Source organism: Falco biarmicus, chromosome 4, assembly GCF_023638135.1.
Source record: "Falco biarmicus isolate bFalBia1 chromosome 4, bFalBia1.pri, whole genome shotgun sequence".
NCBI lineage: Eukaryota > Metazoa > Chordata > Aves > Falconiformes > Falconidae > Falco > Falco biarmicus.
This window is the reverse complement of record NC_079291.1, coordinates 68,287,101-68,307,045: the sequence shown is the minus strand read 5'-3', so window position 1 is coordinate 68,307,045 and position 19,945 is coordinate 68,287,101. Positions and strand designations below refer to the sequence as shown.

The 19,945-nt window shown below is 45.6% G+C and overlaps 1 protein-coding gene across 2 annotated transcripts; it reads left to right on the top strand.

The window, feature by feature from the left end:
• The first annotated feature begins 224 nt into the window (after positions 1-224).
• Positions 225-19,524, top strand: SUGP1 (SURP and G-patch domain containing 1). 2 transcript variants are annotated; one of them, XM_056337320.1, is made up of 14 exons: positions 225-295; positions 533-704; positions 1,294-1,397; positions 1,849-2,076; positions 3,976-4,099; positions 4,740-4,843; positions 6,549-6,672; positions 8,463-9,004; positions 14,079-14,185; positions 14,838-15,015; positions 15,277-15,383; positions 16,219-16,364; positions 17,881-18,010; positions 18,554-19,524. In XM_056337320.1, the coding sequence occupies exons 1-14, from the start codon at positions 271-273 to the stop codon at positions 18,578-18,580; spliced, it is 2,118 nt and encodes a 705-aa protein (XP_056193295.1). In that variant the 5' UTR covers positions 225-270; the 3' UTR covers positions 18,581-19,524. The 2 variants fall into 2 exon arrangements, with proteins under 2 accessions (XP_056193295.1, XP_056193294.1); XM_056337319.1 differs by having other exon boundaries at positions 252-295; positions 502-704.
• Positions 19,525-19,945: the final 421 nt, after the last annotated feature.

The window sequence follows — 19,945 nt, the reverse complement described above, 5'->3', positions numbered from 1 at the left end:
GACCTCATGGGAGTTGTAGTCTGTCCGCCCGCCAGCGCCGCGCTGTGTCGTGGGGGCTGGGGAAGGAGCTTGGCGACGGACAACCCCCTCCCTGCCCCGCAGCGAGCCAGTTCAACCCCCGCAGCCGGCCCTCGCTGCCGCGGGAGGCGCGGGGAGGGAGGCTGACAGGCCCCCACCGCCGGACTACATCTCCCAGAGGCCTTTGCTGCAGAGCCACCCGGCACCGCCCGCCCCGCCAGCTGCGGTGCATCGTGGGACGGGAGCTCCAAAATGGACAACGCCAGGGATGCGCCAGGTACGGCCGCTCCTGCCGCCCCCCGGCCCTGTCATCCTCTGCCCCCTGCCCCGCGGCCCGGCCCCCGGCTGCAGCGTGGGGCAGGGGGGGCGGCTCGGTGGTCTCTCTGCCGCTGTGTGGGCAGCCACCCGCCCCCGGAGAGGCCGGGGGGAGGCTGAGGGGGGGCGGGGTGTGCGTCTGGGATAGGGTTGTGACATCCCCCTCAGCATTCGTTTTCATCCCCCCCTTTTCCCATAGGGAAGGCGAGCCGGTGGTTTGGGGTCGCACAGTCTAAATCGGCCAAGACGAACGTGAATATTCTTCACCAAGAGGAACTGATAGCGCAGAAAAAGAGAGAGATCGAGGCCAGGCTGGAGCAGCAAGCGAGGCAGAATTACCTGAGCATACAGCAGCTGCCTCTCTTCGGAGAGTACGTGTGAATTGCGGTGCTTTCAGATGGGAGCTTTCCTGGTGGAAAACGGGTGTTTGTCACATGCAAGCGAGGAGACGAGCTGTACAAAGCTCTCACGCTTGGAGGCAGATACTGTGAAAATGAAAATTGATAATTGAGGAAAGGTTGGAATAGGATACTTGTGCTTTAATTGATCTAGCCGGGTTTTTCAGATACTAGCGAAAACAGATATGTGTTAACAGCAAATTTTATTTTTAACAGGATGTTATCGCACTTCAGTTTCCTCTTTGTTATCTAGCTTATAATTGTGACTCCTAAGAGTTAACACAGTTCCCCAGTTAAGTGCTTGCTGGGAGCTTTCAGAAGCAGAGCAGCGTAACAGAGCAAGTAGAAATCCATTTCAACACAGCTATAAAGCAGCCAGGTGGAGAGCGTGGGTAAATGCTGTAAGCAACAAGCTGAATAGTTCTTGTGCTTTTAAAAACAGGTGCGTTCTCAGTGTTAGATGAGAGAGTAGTCACTGGCATTTGCCTGTTCGATATAAATGCATGTGGGGGGGCTGGGCAGGATGATGAGTACCATCACCTACTCTTCTTTTTCTATTCAGAGATGACGGTACTGAAAATGAAGCCTGTGTTTCCAACAAGTTTGTTAATGATGGCAGTTTCCTCCAGCAGTTTCTCAAGCTGCAGAAGGAAAAGTCAAGTACTGGTAGGTCGACTTCTGAGCAACAGGAGGCCTTTCTTCTCCTGGTGATACCAGCTTTGTGTGAGCTGCCTCCATGTATGTTCACTTTAGAAACCCTGCTATGAGCTGTTACCAGTACGAGTAAGTTCTAAAGCAGTGATGACCCCTTTAAATTTGGGTTAAAGTCTGTCTTCAAGATGCAATATGGCAGTTTGTCCTCTTCCCCTCTATAGGTGCTGTTAAAAACAAGCATCTCTCTTGTAGCTTGATCTTGCTTTGTAAAAAAAACCCAAAAAACTACACCACAGCTTTCATTTAATTTCATTATGCAGCTTTCACCAGTCAGTGTCTTTAACTTACTCTGAAAATAACAGCCTGTTGCAGCTGTATTACTGCCTGAGTTGTTATTTGTAACCTTCTGATATTAAACCAGTAAGGATGTGCAGGAATTATTTTCCCCTCATTCTTTTCTAAGAACCTCCCCCAAGTTCTACTAATAACTCGGCAAACACTTCTGCACCAAATGTTGGGAAGAAACCTATGCTGTTTGGGAAGCGCCCCGGTCAGGTCCTGAGCAGCATGCTGCACCAAGCGAAGAACTACTCCCATTTCAAACAGACCCCAGTCGTTAACCGCCTCAGTGTGTTTCAGTCGCCAGATGAAGATGAGGAGGAAGATTATGAGCAGTGGTTGGAAATTAAAGGTAAATGACGCCTTGTACTACATCATTTGTTTTGGGGTGCAGGTCCACTTATTCTAGTGATAGCAGTTGAGTGAGGGAGCAGGATTCCCTTAGTACTTTTCCTCAGTGGAGGGTGGGTTGGTTGGTTTGTTTTCTTATGCTGTGAATTTATGTTCTTTGCATGGTTCCCACGTGCAGACTTCTGCATTGTGAAGTATAAATGACACTGGTTAATGCTGGTGGACTCCTCCAAAGCCAGCTTCAGCAGAAAAGCTGAGGGTTGAACAGTCAGATATTACTGATCCAGCCCGAGCTCAGTACCAGAGATGAGTGACTTGCCGTAGTTAGACCAGATCTGTTTTGTGCCTAGGAAGATTCATTTTCTCCGAGTTACCAAGGCGAGTGCTTGACTGGTCTATAAGTCTCTGTGAAAATAAAAAAAAAAAAAAAAAAAAAAAAAAGAAGAAGAAATATGTTCTGCTCTTAACGGAGCTCGATTGTTTGCCAATGATAAGAATTCTGCTTTTGTACGACTGAAATGTAATAGGCCTAGTGCCAAGTCCTCTAGAAAATACATAGATAGCATGCTTGTATTTAAAATGGAAGTTTAGTTTTTTAAATTCTAGAAAGTGAAAAGGCCTCAGTTTGGGAGTGGCTGTGTAGGGGGGAAAATTGCATGCGTTAATAAACTTGCATGCGTTAATAAACTTGCATAAAATAATAAATGTAAAAAGATTACGTTAGGCGTGGAACTATGATTAGGTAAAATCAAAGTACCTGCCTCTTTCCAAAGTTTCATTAGACAATCAGAAAATCTCACCTCTAGGTCCTGACTACTTTAAGTAGGCTAGAAAATCAATGAAGAATATTGCAGCACTTAAATAACCAAGTTCATCTGGATAACTTAGGCTAGGAAGCCAGAAGGCAAATTTGTTTAATAATCGGAACTTCATGCGCACGTATTAATCAAGTGTAAAATTAGATTGCAATTGCTAAATAAGTCACACTAAGCTTTGTGTCAATTATTTCATTATATGTTTACAAATGCATGTCTAGCTATTTCTGGTGGGGTTTACAAAAGCATAATCTTAGCAAGTCTGAATTTCGGTGTCAGATGCACTGCAGGAATGTAAGAAATAGCCACTGGCTGCAGAGAGCAAAGACCCTTAATGGGTCTTATGGACCCTTAATTTAAAGATTGTGTGTTTGAATCTAGTCTAGAGCAGTGTGGCCGACATTGCTGCTGTGTGCTCTTTGTTCACTGCTCTACCAAAAATACCGTTGTCTAGACAAATGCCTGTGTTTAGTTCCCACTGAACGTGTCCTGCATCAGCTCTGTAATTGCTGTCAGCATTAGTGTGTTTCCTTCTTGGCACAGAAGCCAAAATACAGGTTCTTGGAGACTGAGCTCCTACAACTGATAGGATTCCCTCCAGGCGAGGGTTGAGACATGGGCATATGCTGGTAGGAAGAGCTATATGCTCCAGCTACACAATCCGTCTCTGCTGGCTGGGTGCAGCGTAGTGTCTTGGGAACTGGAATCTGTAATCTTTAGTGAGTGATGTAGTTGTTAAAACCAAGTTCCTGTTCCTCCCCATTGTGTTTTCTAGGGAGTGAATTGTCAGAAGCAAATTGTGTTGCGATTGAAGTTGCACCCTAAACTGTGGTGATCCAAATCTTAGGCTTTTTCTCATAGGAAAAGTGTAGACAAATTACTAATCTCCTACTAGGGGAGCGCAGAGGCTGACAGTAACCTAGGGATTGTAATTTGTACAGCTGTGTAAGACTGGATCCCCCATTTCATCCTTTTTCTTCCCATTCCCATTCTACTTTTGTCTGCCGCCATGGTTCTTAGAAGTAATGTACCTGTTGCCTGTTTGGTGTGTGAGTTGAACCCCAGTACTGACAGCCTGCTTAAAGTTTTACCCCCAGAGGATGCGGAGACCCGACAAGTGGTGGAAAAGCTGGCTAGGTTCGTGGCTGAAGGGGGACCAGAATTAGAGAAGGTCGCTATGGAAGACTACAAGGATAACCCAGCTTTTTCGTAAGTGTGGTGATAACTCTTGTCTTCCAAAGCAGAATGCTGTCTCTTTGTTGGAGAAAAACATCAGCCTCGTGTATATAGTTCTCATGGATGTGTTTGGTTTAATTATCATTTGGTGGATTTGAGCTTTGTTACGAGTTAATTGTTTTATAGCTGGGGAAGCTGAGGCAGAAAGTGATACTGTGATGGTGCTGAGGATGCAGATGAGCTAGAGTCAGGAATACAGCCCGGGTGGTCCGGCTGCCTGTACAACATCTAGCACGTGGGGATGGACTCTGTCTCGGGTCTGGTTCTGTCCCCTCTGCTGCTGACATGCTGCGTGGCTGTGGACAGAGGATTCCCTCCTATATCAGAAAAGGCTGTTACCTGTTTCCCTTCAAGACACAAAAAATTTGGATGCAAGTCCTTAGATTAATGCTGCATGTATTTATACATGCTGAAGGCTTTATAATGCACGTTTTCCTTAGATTAAAGCTGCGTGTATTTATATATGCTGAAGGCTTTATAATGCACATTTTAAGTGCATTTCTGTGTAATTTTATCTATTTTGTATTATTTGGTTTTGAGCTGTTTATATCCCAGAGTATCAACGTTTGTGTAGTTGTTGCTGATGCCCTTTTTTCCTCCATCTCCACCGTAGGTTTTTGCATGATAAGAACAGCAGAGAATTCCTTTACTACAGAAAGAAAGTGGCAGAGATAAGAAAAGAGAATCAAAGTTCTCAGGCATCCTCTTCTCAGAAAGGTAATTAAGGCCGGGATCTGGAGAATATGAATTGCAGAGGTTAAATTTGACTACTTCACTCTCTAACTGCTTGTTAGGTCTGTTCTGGAAACAGTTGGAGTGGGTATTTGGCTGTCGATCTGCTGCCTGTAAATAAAATTTCAAAATGGAAGGAAATGGTGATCAAGCATCACCATGATGATGTCAGACACTCGTGCCAAAAATGGCTGTTGCCCAAGCCCACAGCATGCTGTACCGTGCTCTGTGTAGAGGGCTCTTGAAAGAGATTTTCCTTGTATTTCTCCAAAATACTTAACAAGGTGAACTAAAATGATGCTTCACTGTGTGTGTTTTGGAAAGTGTTTCAGCCCTGAACGTGCGTTTAGGAAAAGTGCTTTTTCTCAGATGTTCTTATTTGATTTGTTATAAATGAAAATGGGATTTTTGTTTGTCGAACATAATCCCCATTTCTGCTGCCGTTTCCTTATCTGAATTTTCTATTTTCTGCTTGGGACACAAATCCTTGCAAGTAAGGGACTGTGTTTTCAGGTGGGAAAACAACAGAAGTGGATGATCAGCCAACAGACAGGTGGTGTGAGCAGTGGAATCTGGTTAACTGTGTTGACAGAAATTACTTAGTGGGTGAAGTGTGGTGTGTGGGCCAGGCATTTATCACTTTTAGTCCAGCCTGTTACAGGCCTGCCGTGTGGCCCTGGCAAATCCCTCAGCCTCTCTGTGTCATCTTCCTTTTCTGTGGAAAGGAGTCTTAATGCAATTTAGCTGTCATGCTGATGCGTTAACAGCTCAAACAAATCATGGTTTAATAGACTGTGGGCTGAAAGAGCTTATTACCAATATCAACTAACTGATACAACAGTTTGGAAGCTAAGCGGTATTATCCATACTTTACAGGTGTGGAATATTGAAGCAAGGAAAGGTTATGACTTGGCCATGGCTTATAATCATGTCTTCTGCCTCCTGGTCCTGTGCCAGCACACTGGAGTACTGGCACTGGTACTGTGCAGGTAGCAAATGTCATATAAGGCTGTCATGGCTAAATAATGTATTTGCCTGGCTCCTTATAAACATCAAATATGCTTGAAATATTAACGATCCGAGCCTTCTCTGTGCCTTTGGACAAAGGCTGCAGTAGCCACCTCTTCCAGGTGAGGATTGGGACTGTTCCATGGAGAGTTTCCTCAGTCCTACAACCCTCCCCTAAAGTGGCTGGCAGATGGGTAGTGACAGTAGGTACAAGTGGGATTACGGTGCGTTATTAGTTGGCCACTTTTTCCTAAGGCTTTCCCATTGCTCCTGGGGACTTCAGTGGCAAAGTCTTTAACTAGAGATAATTGCGAGGGCTGAGGTGTAACCCTATGGAAAAGCGCCTGACACAGGGAAGAAACAGCCTTCCTCTGTAGCAGAGACAGACAAGGGACCATCTTTGAAGACAAAAGCTGACTTGTCTGTTAATCTGCTCTGATCTAGCTCCTGGCACAGAGGAAGCTGATGCGTGAATGGGCAGGCCTCTGGTTACAGTGTTGTTGTACAGCCTTTATGCAATATCATGTTTTTGTGATATAAACTCTGATGACTGTTGATGTGTAACATTTCTAAAAATTAAACTCGACCTTTTGCCCTTATTCTGCTCTTGGGGTTCTTAGAACAGATAGGCTTTGACTGTTGCTTGTGTGAGTTGGGCCCAGTACTGACAGCCTGCTTAAAGTTTCACCCCCAGACGACGAAGAGACAAAGAACTCTGCTGAGAAACTGGCCAGGTTCATAGCAGACGGGGGTCCTGAGGTGGAAGCTATTGCCTTGCAGAACAACAGAGAGAACCATGCTTTCAGGTAAAGGAAGAAACCTGCTGCTGAGTGTAAGGGCGGGGGGCTTGTGTGGGTCTTTTTGGTTTTTTTTTAAAGGGGAAATGATAATAAGCATGTGATAAGTTACAAGGATAGTGCACTCCTATAGCAGCGATACCTTCACATTCTCAAGCTCCACAGTTTAAAGTGAGGCACAGAGGGAGAGAAATCTGTTTGCTTTCCCGCAAATTAATTTATGACTTCCACCCCTCTTCACCTTTCTCTTGCAATGTACTAGCATAATTCTAACCTTTATACTTCTCCCTATAGCTGTGTTCTGGTGTGGGCCTCCATCCACCACTCATACCGTTGCTGTCCAATTAATTTTCTGGCTTGCTCTTTACACAGCATCTTCGCTAACGTACAGGTAGCACTCCTTCACCATTAGCTCCCCCCTTGGAATATCGTTTTCAGCCTTTCAGATGTGAATTGTTCTCTTCAGTGCTCACTGACAGCTGTTTAATGCCTCCCTTTGGTCTCATCCATGTTACATTTTTCTGCTCTTACAAACAATTTGGTGTGTTCCTTGGAAGTGAAGTGGGGCTCAGCAAGCCTTTTTTTGTGGCTGATACTTTGGTATTTTATTGGCTGCCTTCTGGACCTCTGGGGTACTCCCCTTGTGTTGTGAATTACATCAGACAGATGTGCTAATACCTGAGCTGTTTCATTATTTACTTTAAAACACCGCTGTGATCCCACCTGAGCATGGTCAAGTAAAACAGTATCTCCTCTGTTAGGATCTCATCAGGTTTGCTGTAAGGAGGGCCCCATCCTGCCCTCTGCTAGGTCCTGAAGCAATCCTTAATGCTGTTACTCAAACAGAGGGGTGCAAGACCACGTTTAGTGAATTTTAAAGTACGTCAGAGAGCTGTTTGTGTTTGTCTGTGTATGTTGTGCAGCAATAGATGGGAAAGGCCTGTTAGCCCTTATGTTTTCATGTGGGAGCTGGAACTGTCCTGAGGAGAAGTTACGCCAAATGTTAAACTTGTCCTTTAAAAAGGGAAGACTGTAGAGAATTTAGGAGTAGACAGCGTTCCTGTGTGAAGTATTTAAAAGATAACTTGTTTGTAAGAAGCATGGCACTATTGATTTTATTTTGTGTGTAGCTGCTAGATGGAGGATTGTTCATGTTCTTCCCACAGAGACTAAGGAGTTTTATTTTACCCGAAAGGTCAGAGATGCCTATTTCTGGAAGGGGTAGCAAATAAAGCAATGTTTTTCATGTGTGAGGGAACAGAAGGAGGAGTCATGGTGTAATTAAGCAGACTGGTAATGTCAACGATTCTAGCTTGGATAGAGAGCTTGGGAGCAGTTTCTTTAGGCAGTGGTTTGGCATTCCCATTGGTAAGACTGGAATGTTTGTTTTCTTTAATGAACTGAAACTCGATGTGTTGTGGAGCCCTGGCAGTTTTTCCAAACGTTTCTGGAAGGCAGGTGAATTCTGGGGGAGGACCTTGCGTTTCCACATATGTAACATGATCCTTTTTGGTACTGTGTGTTTATTTGGCCCCCAAAATAGCTGTGGTTTGCTCATGAATGGGAAATACACTTTCTGATCCCGCAGGCTTGCAGCCTACCTTGCAAAAGCACGCAGAGCCCTGCATTGCGTGCACGTACACACAGGATGGTGCTGGAGAGCAGGGAAGTGTGTGGGAAGGCTAGTGGTGCAAGAGCATTGCAGGAAAGAAAAGCCCTGACCAAGCTGAGCTATATCCAACCCCTGCATATGGCTGTTACGTCTAAACTCACTTCTTTCTTTTTTTTTTTCTTTATAGGTTTTTATATGAGCCAAACAGCAAAGGCTACAAGTATTACCGGCAGAAACTGGAGGAGTTCCGTAAGGCCAAAAGCAGCACTGCGTGCGCCCCCTTGCCTGTAGAGTCCAGTCTGAAAAGGAAGACCAGTCCTGAGGCATCGCCATCACCTTTGTGCTTACCGTCTTTGCCTTTGCCCCTGCCCTCACCTTTGCCTTTGCCCCTGCCTGTTCCCTCGCCCTCGCCTTTGCCCTTGCCTGTTCCTTCACCCTCGCCCCTGTCCTTGCCTGTGCCACTGCCCTTGCCCTTGCCTGTTCCCTCGCCTTTGCCCTTGCCCGTTCCCTCGTCCTTGCCCTCATCCTCATCCGTGCCCTCGCCTTCACCATCCTCTACAACTCCACCCGATCAGACAGCTACAACTCCTGCTGCAACAACTACTACAGCTACTGCTACAGGCACTACTAAAAAGAAGCGGAAGAGCAGGTGGGGGCCAGAGGAGGACAAGGTTGAATTGCCCCTCCCGCAGCTTGTCCAACAGCTGGATTCTCCCTCCCCTCTTTCAGGTTAGTGGGTCCATGTGTTCTGCTGAGTAACTGGTTTTCCTGGGGAGTGCATTCTGCTTTAGCACAGCAGGCTTTGCAAGCAGAAACCCCAGTGAGGCTTATCTCCTGTTGTAATCTCCATGGTTGCCAGCCCTCTATCTTTCAGCTAGGTCTAGCAGCTAACTCTCCCCTGTGTGGAAACCCAGATAAACCACTTTATCTCACTGACACCAGGGATTGGATCTTATCGTTCTCCAGCTATCTCAAAACCCCTGCTGTGCTATAGCTCATTACAGCCTCAGCCTCTCCGCTGTTTAGGGCTATTTCACTTCAGGAAGAGAGTCTGTCAGAAAACAAGTATCAAAGGCTGAACTGTGCTTATTCCCCATGGAAGGGTAAAATCCTTGGGCAGCACTTCCATCTCGCCCTAGCTGATCAGAAGGCTAAATGGGAATAGCTGTTCCCCGAGTGCTGGCGGACACAAGTTTAACTTCCCGTTCCGATTTCTACCCATTTCAGTTCATTGGATTACAGATGGAGTTCACGGTCCTCATCCAGCGTTGAGGCTCTTGCTCCTGTTACCTCACCTGCCAAGTTCATCCAGGGGGTGCAGCTCTCTTCAAGTGCTGGAAGATAATTCTTCCAATTTGGACACTTCAAGGGAGCTCTTGGAGGTTGAACTCCTGTGGCCCGTCTGTGCATGTGCAGATAGGTAATGAGGCAGGCAGCTGGAGGCGCATACAAAAATCGAGGCACTCGAGGACAACAGGTGAAAGCAGACATTTAAGATGGCATCTTTGAATCCTTTGCCCAGTGAGTGTGGTACGGGGAAAGGATGCAAAAAGGAGAACGAGAAGACACAAGGCAGTCGGTGTTGGCAAACAGAATTAGTAGTACAAGGCTAGAGTCACAGGAAAAGTACCAAGTACCGGTCTGAATAAGGACTTTTTTCAAAAGGCAGTAGCAGAACAGATGAAGTGGGACAAGTAAGACAAAACAAGCTATAATTTTCTGAGTTGCAGGGTGAGACCACAGCTAATTCTCAGCCCTTGGTCAGCCTGTACAATTCATTGCTCCAGCAGGTGGATCTTTGCTTTGGCGGGGTTTTAGAGGAGATAATTGCTCAGCCATTAATAGCTTTGATTGTTAGGCTTGGGTAAGATGTAGGGTTGGCTGTGGTGTCTGTTGATTCTGCAGAGATCAGGAAGGAAGGAAGGAAGGACTCTGTCTCCTAATCCAGCGCTTCAAATGTAGATGAAGAGAAGTTCCTACGTAATTCTGTCTTCTGATCACAGCTCTATACAGAAGTCTTGGCTATACCTCTCCTGTGTACAGGACAAAATACCAACCTGGATGGCTTAGTCGTTTGACCTTGAGTTGCTGCTCATAGTAAGGCAGAAATCGGATGTGAAAGTCTTCCCTGATTTTGTACCTCTAGAGTAATTTTTGCTTCTTGCAGACAGTAGTGACACTTCGATGACGAAGCTGGGCAGGTGCTATCAAAACAAGCATCAGACTCTGTCTTAATACCCCCTGCTGAAATCTCCCCTGGCTTTTAGCCTCCCCTTAATTAGACAGATATATGCTCGTTGTGTTCGTGCTCACTTTCTGCACGGCTTTGTGTCAGGTAGAAGAAAGGAGGCTGTAGCGAGAGGTGCGGGTCAGTTTCTTCTCCCAAGTAACAAGCAACAGAACAAGAGGAAACGGCTTCAAGTTGCATCAGGGGAGGTTTAGATCGGATATTAGGAAAAATTTCTTTACCAAAAGGGTTGTCAAGCACTGGAACAGGCTGCCCAGGGCAGTGGTTGAGCCACCACCCCTGGAGGTACTTAGAAGATGTGTAGACGTGGTGCTTAGGGTTTAGTGGTGGATTTGGCAGTGCTGCGTTAACAGTTGGACCCAACGATCTTAAAGGTCTTTTCCAGCCTAAACAATTCTATGACTGTAAAAGAACAGCAAACAATTTGTCAAGTATAACAAATCAAATGTTAATGCACTGTTAATGCTCTGCAGGGGGAAGGATTTATCTTTTTATTGGTTCAGATAGCCTAATCCCTTTCAGAATTAAGATCTTCAACCTGACAGGTGAAGAGAATTCCATATTACAGCCCTGGTCCTGCGGAAGGTTAGAGTTGCACAGTGTGCTTTCGTTCCCTAAATATCTACATCTTAGTCCTTTATCCTTAGCAATTGTTTTGGATTTAGTAGAGGACTGTTCTGATTCTTTTCCTATGTACTCTTAGTAATAAATCAGTATCGTGGAGAGGAGAAAGCGTAGCCCTTCTGGACAGAAAAAAGGCTCCTCTGCAACATATTGATATTGAAACACTTAACTGCGTATGTACTGCAGGGACTAATATATCTGAAAAGCTGAACAGCACAAAGATACTGTGATTAGTGAACTCTGTGGGCTAATGGGAAATTACAGGGTGTCATTAGAGTTTTCTGAAACCTGATACTGGATTGGTTTGAGTCTGATTACTTTTAATTGAGTAAGATCTTCAGACTCTGAAGCAAAAAATCAGGCATTTCTGTACTGGGATTTCTCCTGTTGTCCTTAAAGGACATTCACTTCCCTTGTAACAAGCTCTTCTTCAGGCATGTGGGAAACAGATAAACCTTCGGGTAGTCTTCTGCCAATGCTGCAGATAGACTGCACCATTAACCCTGTAGGCAAAGCTGATGTCATTCGAGGAAAAAAAATGTATTTTTCCCAGGCCTGCTGAGCATGGGACTGAGAAGCGACTCCTTATCTTTTGCATAGTGTTTGCCTGTGCTAGGTATAAGGAACTTAAAAATTTTGCCTATTTTTATGCAAATTCCTTGACTGATTTATTTTCTGAGTAGACTTTCCTATCTTCAGAAGTGGGCTTGGGGTGGAGCTTTGCTTTTTCTGTCAACTTTGCCTGTATTGTGATACTTTGGGCCAAACCTACAAAAATATCTCCCAGCGCTAAATTTTTGCAGTGGTTTTTCAGCATCTCTCAGCATAAAGTCTGCAAGGTACCAGAGCAGTCAGACAAACCAGATGTAGTTTTAGCACAAGAAGGAGCAGTGGCATATGCTTTCTGGGAAGTAAAAGAAGATGCTAGGCTCTCACCTTTCTCCTTTAAGGTGGTTATATATGCTGGCAAGCCACCAGCTCGCAGGGCCTCTAGAGCCATGCCTGGCTCTTAGCCTGAGTGTTTATGCAATTCAGAACTAAGCCAAAAAGCTGCTGACCTCTGTGAAGGACAGAGAGTCTTCCTCGGTGCATTCAGAGAAAGCTTTCCCATGCCCTGAGACAGGAGGTGAAACTTTGACTGGGGCTGATGCTGAAGTGCCCCGGTCTCACGTAACGTTTGGGGCCAGATCCTTCTTTATGTGCAATAGGCGTAGTGTGCTCATCCAGACTGTTTCCGAATCTCAGTGCTCTCAGAGACAGAAATTGGGCTGTTTATCAATGATAGATAGGTTTATTTTTCTATTTGTTCTTATTTCTTGGGAGCTGCAAGTGCGTATCCTAGCACCAAGCCTAGCGTAACACGGCTTCTTGCTTCTCTCCTCTTGGAAAACCTCTTGCAGTGTTTTACATAACTCTTCCTGCAGAGTTGACTCCCGGCTCTGGTGTGAATGTGCAGAGGCTGTAGCTGTGCGAGGGAGGGTGGATGCGCTGTTTTATGTTCTCCTTGGGAGGCAGGAGTTAAGCTGCTTTCCAATCCTGGAGTGCTCAGCCAAAAGCATGTGGGAAAGGAGGCGAGATGAGTGCTCAGATCAATTGCCCTGAGTTCGAATAAGAGGAAGGGAGAAGATGACCCCTGGGGCCTAATTAGCATGCTGTGTAGACTTTTGGTGTCATGAACAATGATGCTATTATTATCGGGCTTCATAATTAATAGATAATGAATAATTAATGAAGCATCATTTAACTGTAGTCTGGACTTACATTCAAATGGAGGGTTTTGCAGTCATTAGGAAGAAATCCTTTTCCTTGTATTGAAAAATGCAACACGCTTTCAGGTGCGCTTTCAGGTGCAGTTGTGTGTCTTCTTTTAATCCCTTAAATATTTAACTGTTGAGGTCTTGGCTCTGAGGTGTTTTAGAGAGGAGCTGCCAGCCCTGCTAGATATATATGCACCAAGTTTGCAAGGCAGCCTCTATTGTAAATCTCTGCTTTGCAGTGCTTCAATTACTTACTTTCGTGGTGCAGCAATTACAAGTAGGTTTCCTTTTTCCCCCCCCTCTCTCTTGCCTTTAACTTGCCCTTTGAACTCAGAGTGCCATACGGTCGTTTGAAATGAGTAAGTGTCCTGCCCAGATAATGTTGATATCTAATTTCAGGGTTTATCTGATAAAACTGCAAAAATCACTTGGAAGGAGGAGCTTCCAAAAGGGGATGCTGCAGAAAAAGGAGGATACGTCAATGTGATTGTCAAGCAGAGACTTCAGATGCCCCCTCTTTGAAAGCAGAGGCAACATCCCTGGCAATGCTGCACTTGAGCCTGTAGATTAGAAACTAAAATCTCCTTGGGGAATGGCGACTTCCAAAAGCAGCATAATGCTCATGTCTTTATTCTAATGTGGTCATTTGCTTTTCATTTTGAATGAAGTTGCTGTTTACATAGTAATCAGCAGACACTTACGTGCACAGATTGGACAATATGCTGACAGGCTCAGATCTGCTTGTGACTCAACTCTGAATAATTAAGTATCGCTCTTTGCAACGGCTGGGGTTCACGAGGAAGCCTTATGAGGAGAATTAATCTTAAGGAGGAATGATGTTTAAAGCGTGGCATAGCAGACTGCTGTGCAGCGTGACCTCTGAGGATGTGAGACATGGTTCGCAGGTCTGCTGATGTGATGCAGGCAGAGCCTCGGGCCAGGGTGGGGGAATACTCTGAGGTGGCAGGCGAAGGAGCTGTGTGACCCAGTGGCTTTCCTGCTCCTATGGTTCCAAAGTCCTACCAGGCGGTTGTTCTTTCCTGAAGTGCTTGTCTCAATACTGGAACCATGACATGAGTGTCAGACTTTGTGTGGGGATCTTGCGAATATGGCTTCGCTGGTCTGAGCAGCTGTCTCAGTTTTTTGAAAGTCTTTTAACATGTGCTTGTTACAGTTCAGGACCTGAAGGGTCTTGGTTATGAAAAAGGGAAACCGGTTGGTTTGGTGGGTGTGACGGAGCTCTCCGAAGCCCAGAAGAAACAGCTGAAGGAGCAGCAGGAGGTAATGCCCTGAAATGATTTCCCAATTCATACTGTGTTGCAGCAATGGCTGGGTTAGATGGGAAAATGGAGGTGGAGGTAGCAAAGAAACTTTCCCAGTGTCCCAGAGCACAAATCTCTAGGATTTGTGCTGAATACTGAAGAATCATGTGACGCTGCAGTCAGCAGAAATATTAGAGGACTTTGGGGAATATGAATTAAGCCAGCCAATTGCTGTCCTACCAAACTAAACCCCAAAATCTATAAGGTCTGTTGTGTCACGCCTGCAGCTGTTTATGTATTGCTCCAGCAGTGAGAAGGTGAGCGGATACCTGCTGGCTTTGGAGGAAGGAGAGCAGAATTGGCTTTTGCCGGAACGTGAGGGTGATCTAAAGTGTGTGTGTATGATCAGATGGCAGCAGTCCCCAGTGTTGATATCGAGTTGCCTGTGTCGGAGGAGCCAGCACATAATGCTCCTGTTTGATCTGAGAAGCGAGAGGCTCGGATCAAGCAATGGCGCTGCCTGCCGGGATTTGTAGTTGTCATAACCTGCATTCTGCGTGGCAGCTGGGGCGGGTGCGGGCTCTGGTGCTGAGCTCTGCGTGCCTCTGGCAGACCCTGCCGCCTCCCAGCGTGTTGTCTTACTGCGCACGCTGCTGCATCTCTTCCCCTAGATGCAGCAGATGTACGACATGATCATGAAGCACAAGCGAGCCATGCAGGAGATGCAGATGATGTGGGAAAAGGCAATTCAGCAGCACCAACACGGCTATGACAGCGATGAAGAGGTGGACAGTGAGCTGGGGACGTGGGAGCACCAGCTTCGGCGCATGGAGATGGACAAGACACGAGGTGTGTAGGGAGCTGCCACCAAGCATCTCGCTCGCTCTGTGGTGGTACAGAGGCCTCCAGAGGGACATGTCTTGAGATCGTGGTGTTGGTGTGGGAGTTGCAGGGTCGCTTTTCACTGCTCTGTGCTGTGGCTTCCCTGCCTGTTGAGTGGAGATAATGACCAGCTGTTGCTGGAGGCTTTATGCTTCACAAAACCCTCTGAAATTCCAAGTCAAAGAACACTACCTTACTGCTGTTTTCTCTCATCTGTGTCCTGGGCAGAGTGGGCTGAGCAGCTGACCCAGATGGGCAGAGGGAAACATTTCATCGGAGACTTCCTTCCACCTGACGAGCTGGAGAAATTCATGGAGACATTCAAGGCATTGAAGGTGAAATAGGCTCTGCAGGGCAGCGGCGGTGTTTCAGGCTTGCCCCGTAGCCATGAGGGAAAGATCTCGGGCATGCTTGGCCCTTGTTTGCAGCAGGGAGCCACCTTGCACCCTTCAAGTATTCCTGCCCTTACACTGGGAGCTGCGTTACTTTGGGAGGAAACAAGGGGTTAGTAGTTTGCTCTTTGCAGAGCAACGGCTGTAGCAAATTAAAGAACACACTGTTAGGATGGTATTTGGGAGTTAGCTGAAACTTACAGACCAGCCTCTCAGGCTACCCACCGTTGTCTGCCGGTCCTGTTTTGGCTGAGTGGTTGCTGATGCCAAGCAAGGACAAATTGAATTTTTATCCAGATGATTGCAGTAAAGTGAAAATACAAAGCCTACAAAAAGCTTATGCAAAGCACTTCAATACCTGCCAATTCTTCCTAAACTGTAGAAGTTCTTGATGCTGGTGCAACGCTCATAATGTTTCCAAGTAACCAGCATGGAGTCTGACATTCCCTGGAGATCCCGGCTTAAATAAGAACTGTATCTGAAGCTTGATCCAGTGAGCAACTTTAAATTCAGGAGCTAAATATTTCTTAGCTTAATCTCACAGTAGCATTCCCTGCTTCTTGCAGATTATGCTGTAGGGTCATGCAGTGCTTTGTCATTTACCTGTTTTCTTCTCTGTGGTGGTGCAGAACTGGAATCCCAAGAAATGGTGCTTAGTTGTTGTTTGCCAGAACCATCCTGACTTTTGAGTAGCTGAAGCTGGTTTTCCCCTCCTCTGGCCCACAAAGATAGGTGCATATAAAAAAAATAACCAACGCTACTTTTTGTGTCTCCGCAGGAAGGACGTGAGCCAGATTATTCTGAATACAAAGAGTTCAAATTGACTGTGGAAAACATAGGTTATCAAATGCTAATGAAGATGGGCTGGAAGGAAGGCGAGGGACTTGGCTCGGATGGACAGGGGATTAAAAACCCAGTCAGCAAGTAAGCAGAGTTCTTCTACTATTGATTTAGTCCTTTCATCTTGGGCTGATAATTGATGCTCCTACCTTAGCCTACTGGAAGCAGCTGCAACGAGTGGGACTGTAATTCATCACTTGAACAGGATATGGAATCCTCACAGCAAAGGAGAAAAATGGTTTCTGATTTCTTTGGGGTTCCCTCCCCTCAAGGCCTGGGTTTGGTACTTTATCTCAGGCAAGAGGTATGATCTGAGACGAGAGTATTTTGTTTATAAATCTCAGTTTGCATAGTGCCTTCTTCTGAGAGGTGCCTTCTCCCCCGTTTCCCCATCTCGAAAATGAAGATGATACTTGTCTGCACCTCACCTCTCCAAGGGCGTGCGAGGATTAAGTCATGTCTTTGAAGTCATAAATTTATTTAAGTATTAAAGAGCATGCCTTTTGCATCTTTAGCGCTGTTGGTGCCTGCTAGCTAGTCCCTGGTGTAATAGGTGATTTATTGAAGAGGGTGAAAGGCAATTACCAATATTTGCTACTGCTAGACCTGTGTTTGAAGGGTGTTGCAGGCCAGGTGAGAGAGCTTTGTGTGTGATCATGCAACTGTCCTGACATCACTTTTCTTGCACAGAAGTTTTCTGATTTGATTGCGCTTTGTATATAATAAAGCTTTCTGAGAGTTCTATCCCAAAATAGATGAGCATCTCTTTTTAGGTGGATCATCTGTTGGTAACATATGCTGAACTTCAAAACCAAATATTGGGGGATAGGAAATACTCTGAATTGTTATTTAGCATTAGATCCTTTTAGAAATAACAATTGTTTGTTTACTGCACAATAGAAAGTAGCTGTACAAAGCACTTCTGCTCCTCCCTCACAAGAAGATCTCTCTGGCAGCATGATTATTAGTTCAGAGAAGTCCTGTAATAAAAGAGTGTTGTAATCAAAGTGGCATGGCTTACAAACAACAGCAGGGAGGCGGTTTCTGTCCATCGCAGGCTTGAACAAGGGTTGTGATTTGCCTGGGCTCTACCACCTCTCATGTTCTTGGAATTGCCAAGAAGGTGCTACTGCAGATGGAAAGGAATTGCTTCCACTTTTGGACTGTTCTGGAGTGAAGGAACGGGAGGCAGGTGTGGTGTTTAGTGGTGCTGCGTGCCTCCAGGTGGTGAGGTACAGATCAACGTGCTGGGTTGCCAAAGGTTTCTCTGCCAGTCAGAGCACTGTTCAGTGGGGAGGCATCCAAAGCAGACGGTATTTCTGTTCCAGATGTAAAAGGTTAAGCAAATATATGTTGACACTACTGCTTCCATCTAGCAATAGCAGCGTCATTGATTTAGAAGGGCAGTGTGGAAAGGTGGCAAATGCAATAAGCTGCTCGGTATTAGCTGTCTGTCTTGATGCAGCACGCTCTGTGTGATGATGCCCGGTGCTCCCTGATGGAGCTTTGATGACAAGAGGCGGCAGGTATTTCTGGTGAAGAGGAAGGTGACCTGTCACATCTGCTTACCTTGGAGGCTTTGTTCCCTCTTTCCAAACAGGGGAACTACTGCTGTGGATGGGGCTGGTTTTGGCATTGATCGTCCTGCCGAGCTAACGAAGGAGGATGATGAGTACGAGGCATTCCGTAAACGGATGATGCTCGCCTACCGCTTCCGACCAAATCCATTGGTAAGGTGGTCCCAAAACTAGAGCAGACACTGTGACAAATCCATTGAGGCTTCCGTGCGTATCTTGTAAGGGTGGGAGTGTTTCTAGTGCTTAGCCAAGAGAGCAAATGCTGTGAAAGTTTCTTCTGGATTCTGTTCTTATGCTGAATCAAATTATCACTACCAAAATGTCCATGGATGCACAGTTTTGCTTGCTGTGATTTTTTTTATATATATACAAAAGCCCCTGGGTTTAGTTCTATCTGGTGCAAACCAAGTATAAGCGATGAACACAAAGGAAGCGGATGGGCTGCCTGTGAATCTATGTTTTATTTTGAATAATTGTTTTTCTGGTTGCAAAATGCTTGGAAGCTTGCATTTGCCTCTTGCATTCAGCATGCCAGCACACCTAGAAAGCTACATTTGTAATTTTTGATGGGCAAACCTCCGATTTCACTGTCAGAAATGTCACTTTTCAGTGGCTTTTTCAGATAATTGAGCTCAGATGCTCATTGTTCTGTGAAGACAGCAATTTTTATTAATTTTCTTTTGTTATTCCCCACAGAACAATCCACGACGACCTTACTACTGAGAATGTTTTTGGGATGACGTATTTTCAAAACAATTGTACTTTTACTGTGAAATGTTACGAAACTGCATTATCATCCTCTTATTTGCTAATATTGTAAAACTTACCGAAGTCATAATACCATCTTTCACCCAGAAGAGAGGCCTGCAAGCCCACTCACTGCACACTTGAGTGTCATGACAACGGTGTCGTAACAAGGCCTGGGTGGTGATCAGAGAGAAAAGCAGAGCAGGTGAGAACAGAGATCTTCACACCGTGCCCTGCTGACAGCGGAAGGGTAGCACCAAAGATACCAATAGAAATAGTTCAGGGACTCCATTTGTGTTTAGCTCAGTGCCATGTTATGAGGAATGCGTTCTTTTTTGGTGTAACAGCAGATCCTCTGTTGTTCAGATACGCAGCTTTTGCTGCTCTGGGTTTGGTTTGGTTTTTTTTTTGTTTGGGTTTTCTGTTGTGGTTTGTTTTTTTTTTTTTAACTGCAAATATAACAAGGGACTGTCTCTGACCCAGCTTTTGGGGCTATTGTTCAGTCAGGCTATTGTTCCTTGAAGAACTGGGTTTTGATGCTGTCATGAAGCCAGAAGGTACAGTCTGACCTTCAACTGACATTGCAAAACCAGTGCCTGGTTGTTTTACCTCTGGCCTGTGGAAGCCGAGGCGTGGATCAGTGTGGAGCGTGGCTGCAAGGGTTGAGGGGCACAGGGCAAGTTCATTCAGCGTCAGAGGTGAGAGCCTCCTGGTTTTTCGAACACTAAAGTTCACCCCCAGCTTCCCAGCAAAACGAGAGACTTTCCAACACTTTGTGTGGATTGGGGATGCCGAAGAACCAAGCCTTCAAACACAGTTTGTCAAAGGCCATTTGGATTTTATTGTCATAAGCAACCCCTCTACAAACACAAATTTTCTTTGTGCAGTCTGTAAATAAAATAAAACTCATTTGTTCCTTAGTTTTAATCGCTGAATTTTTGGATAGAGTGGTCTTACTGTGGGTTTGTGTAGGCTGTGAGACTGCTCTAGATCTTCCTTCCAGGCATCTTAGAGAAAACAAAGTGAGGTTGGTTGGTTTGGTCGCTTTTGTGTTTGTTTTCCCTCAGCTGGAATACTTGGCATGTGATTCTCTTTTGTTAACTTTTCTTAACAACATAGAGTCAAGGACTTGACTTTCAATAAAAACATTTGAAACTGTGAATTTGGGAGGGGTTCATTCTGAGAGAAACGGAAACGTGGGAGCACCTTGCAGGCGCAGGAAGCCGGTGTGCCACGCGCTGCTTGCGCTGGCTGCAGCTCCTACGTGGGGATGTGGCACTTGGCATGGCTAATCACCGTGAGCGGTGACCACGGAAGATTGGGAAATACAGATAAGAAATC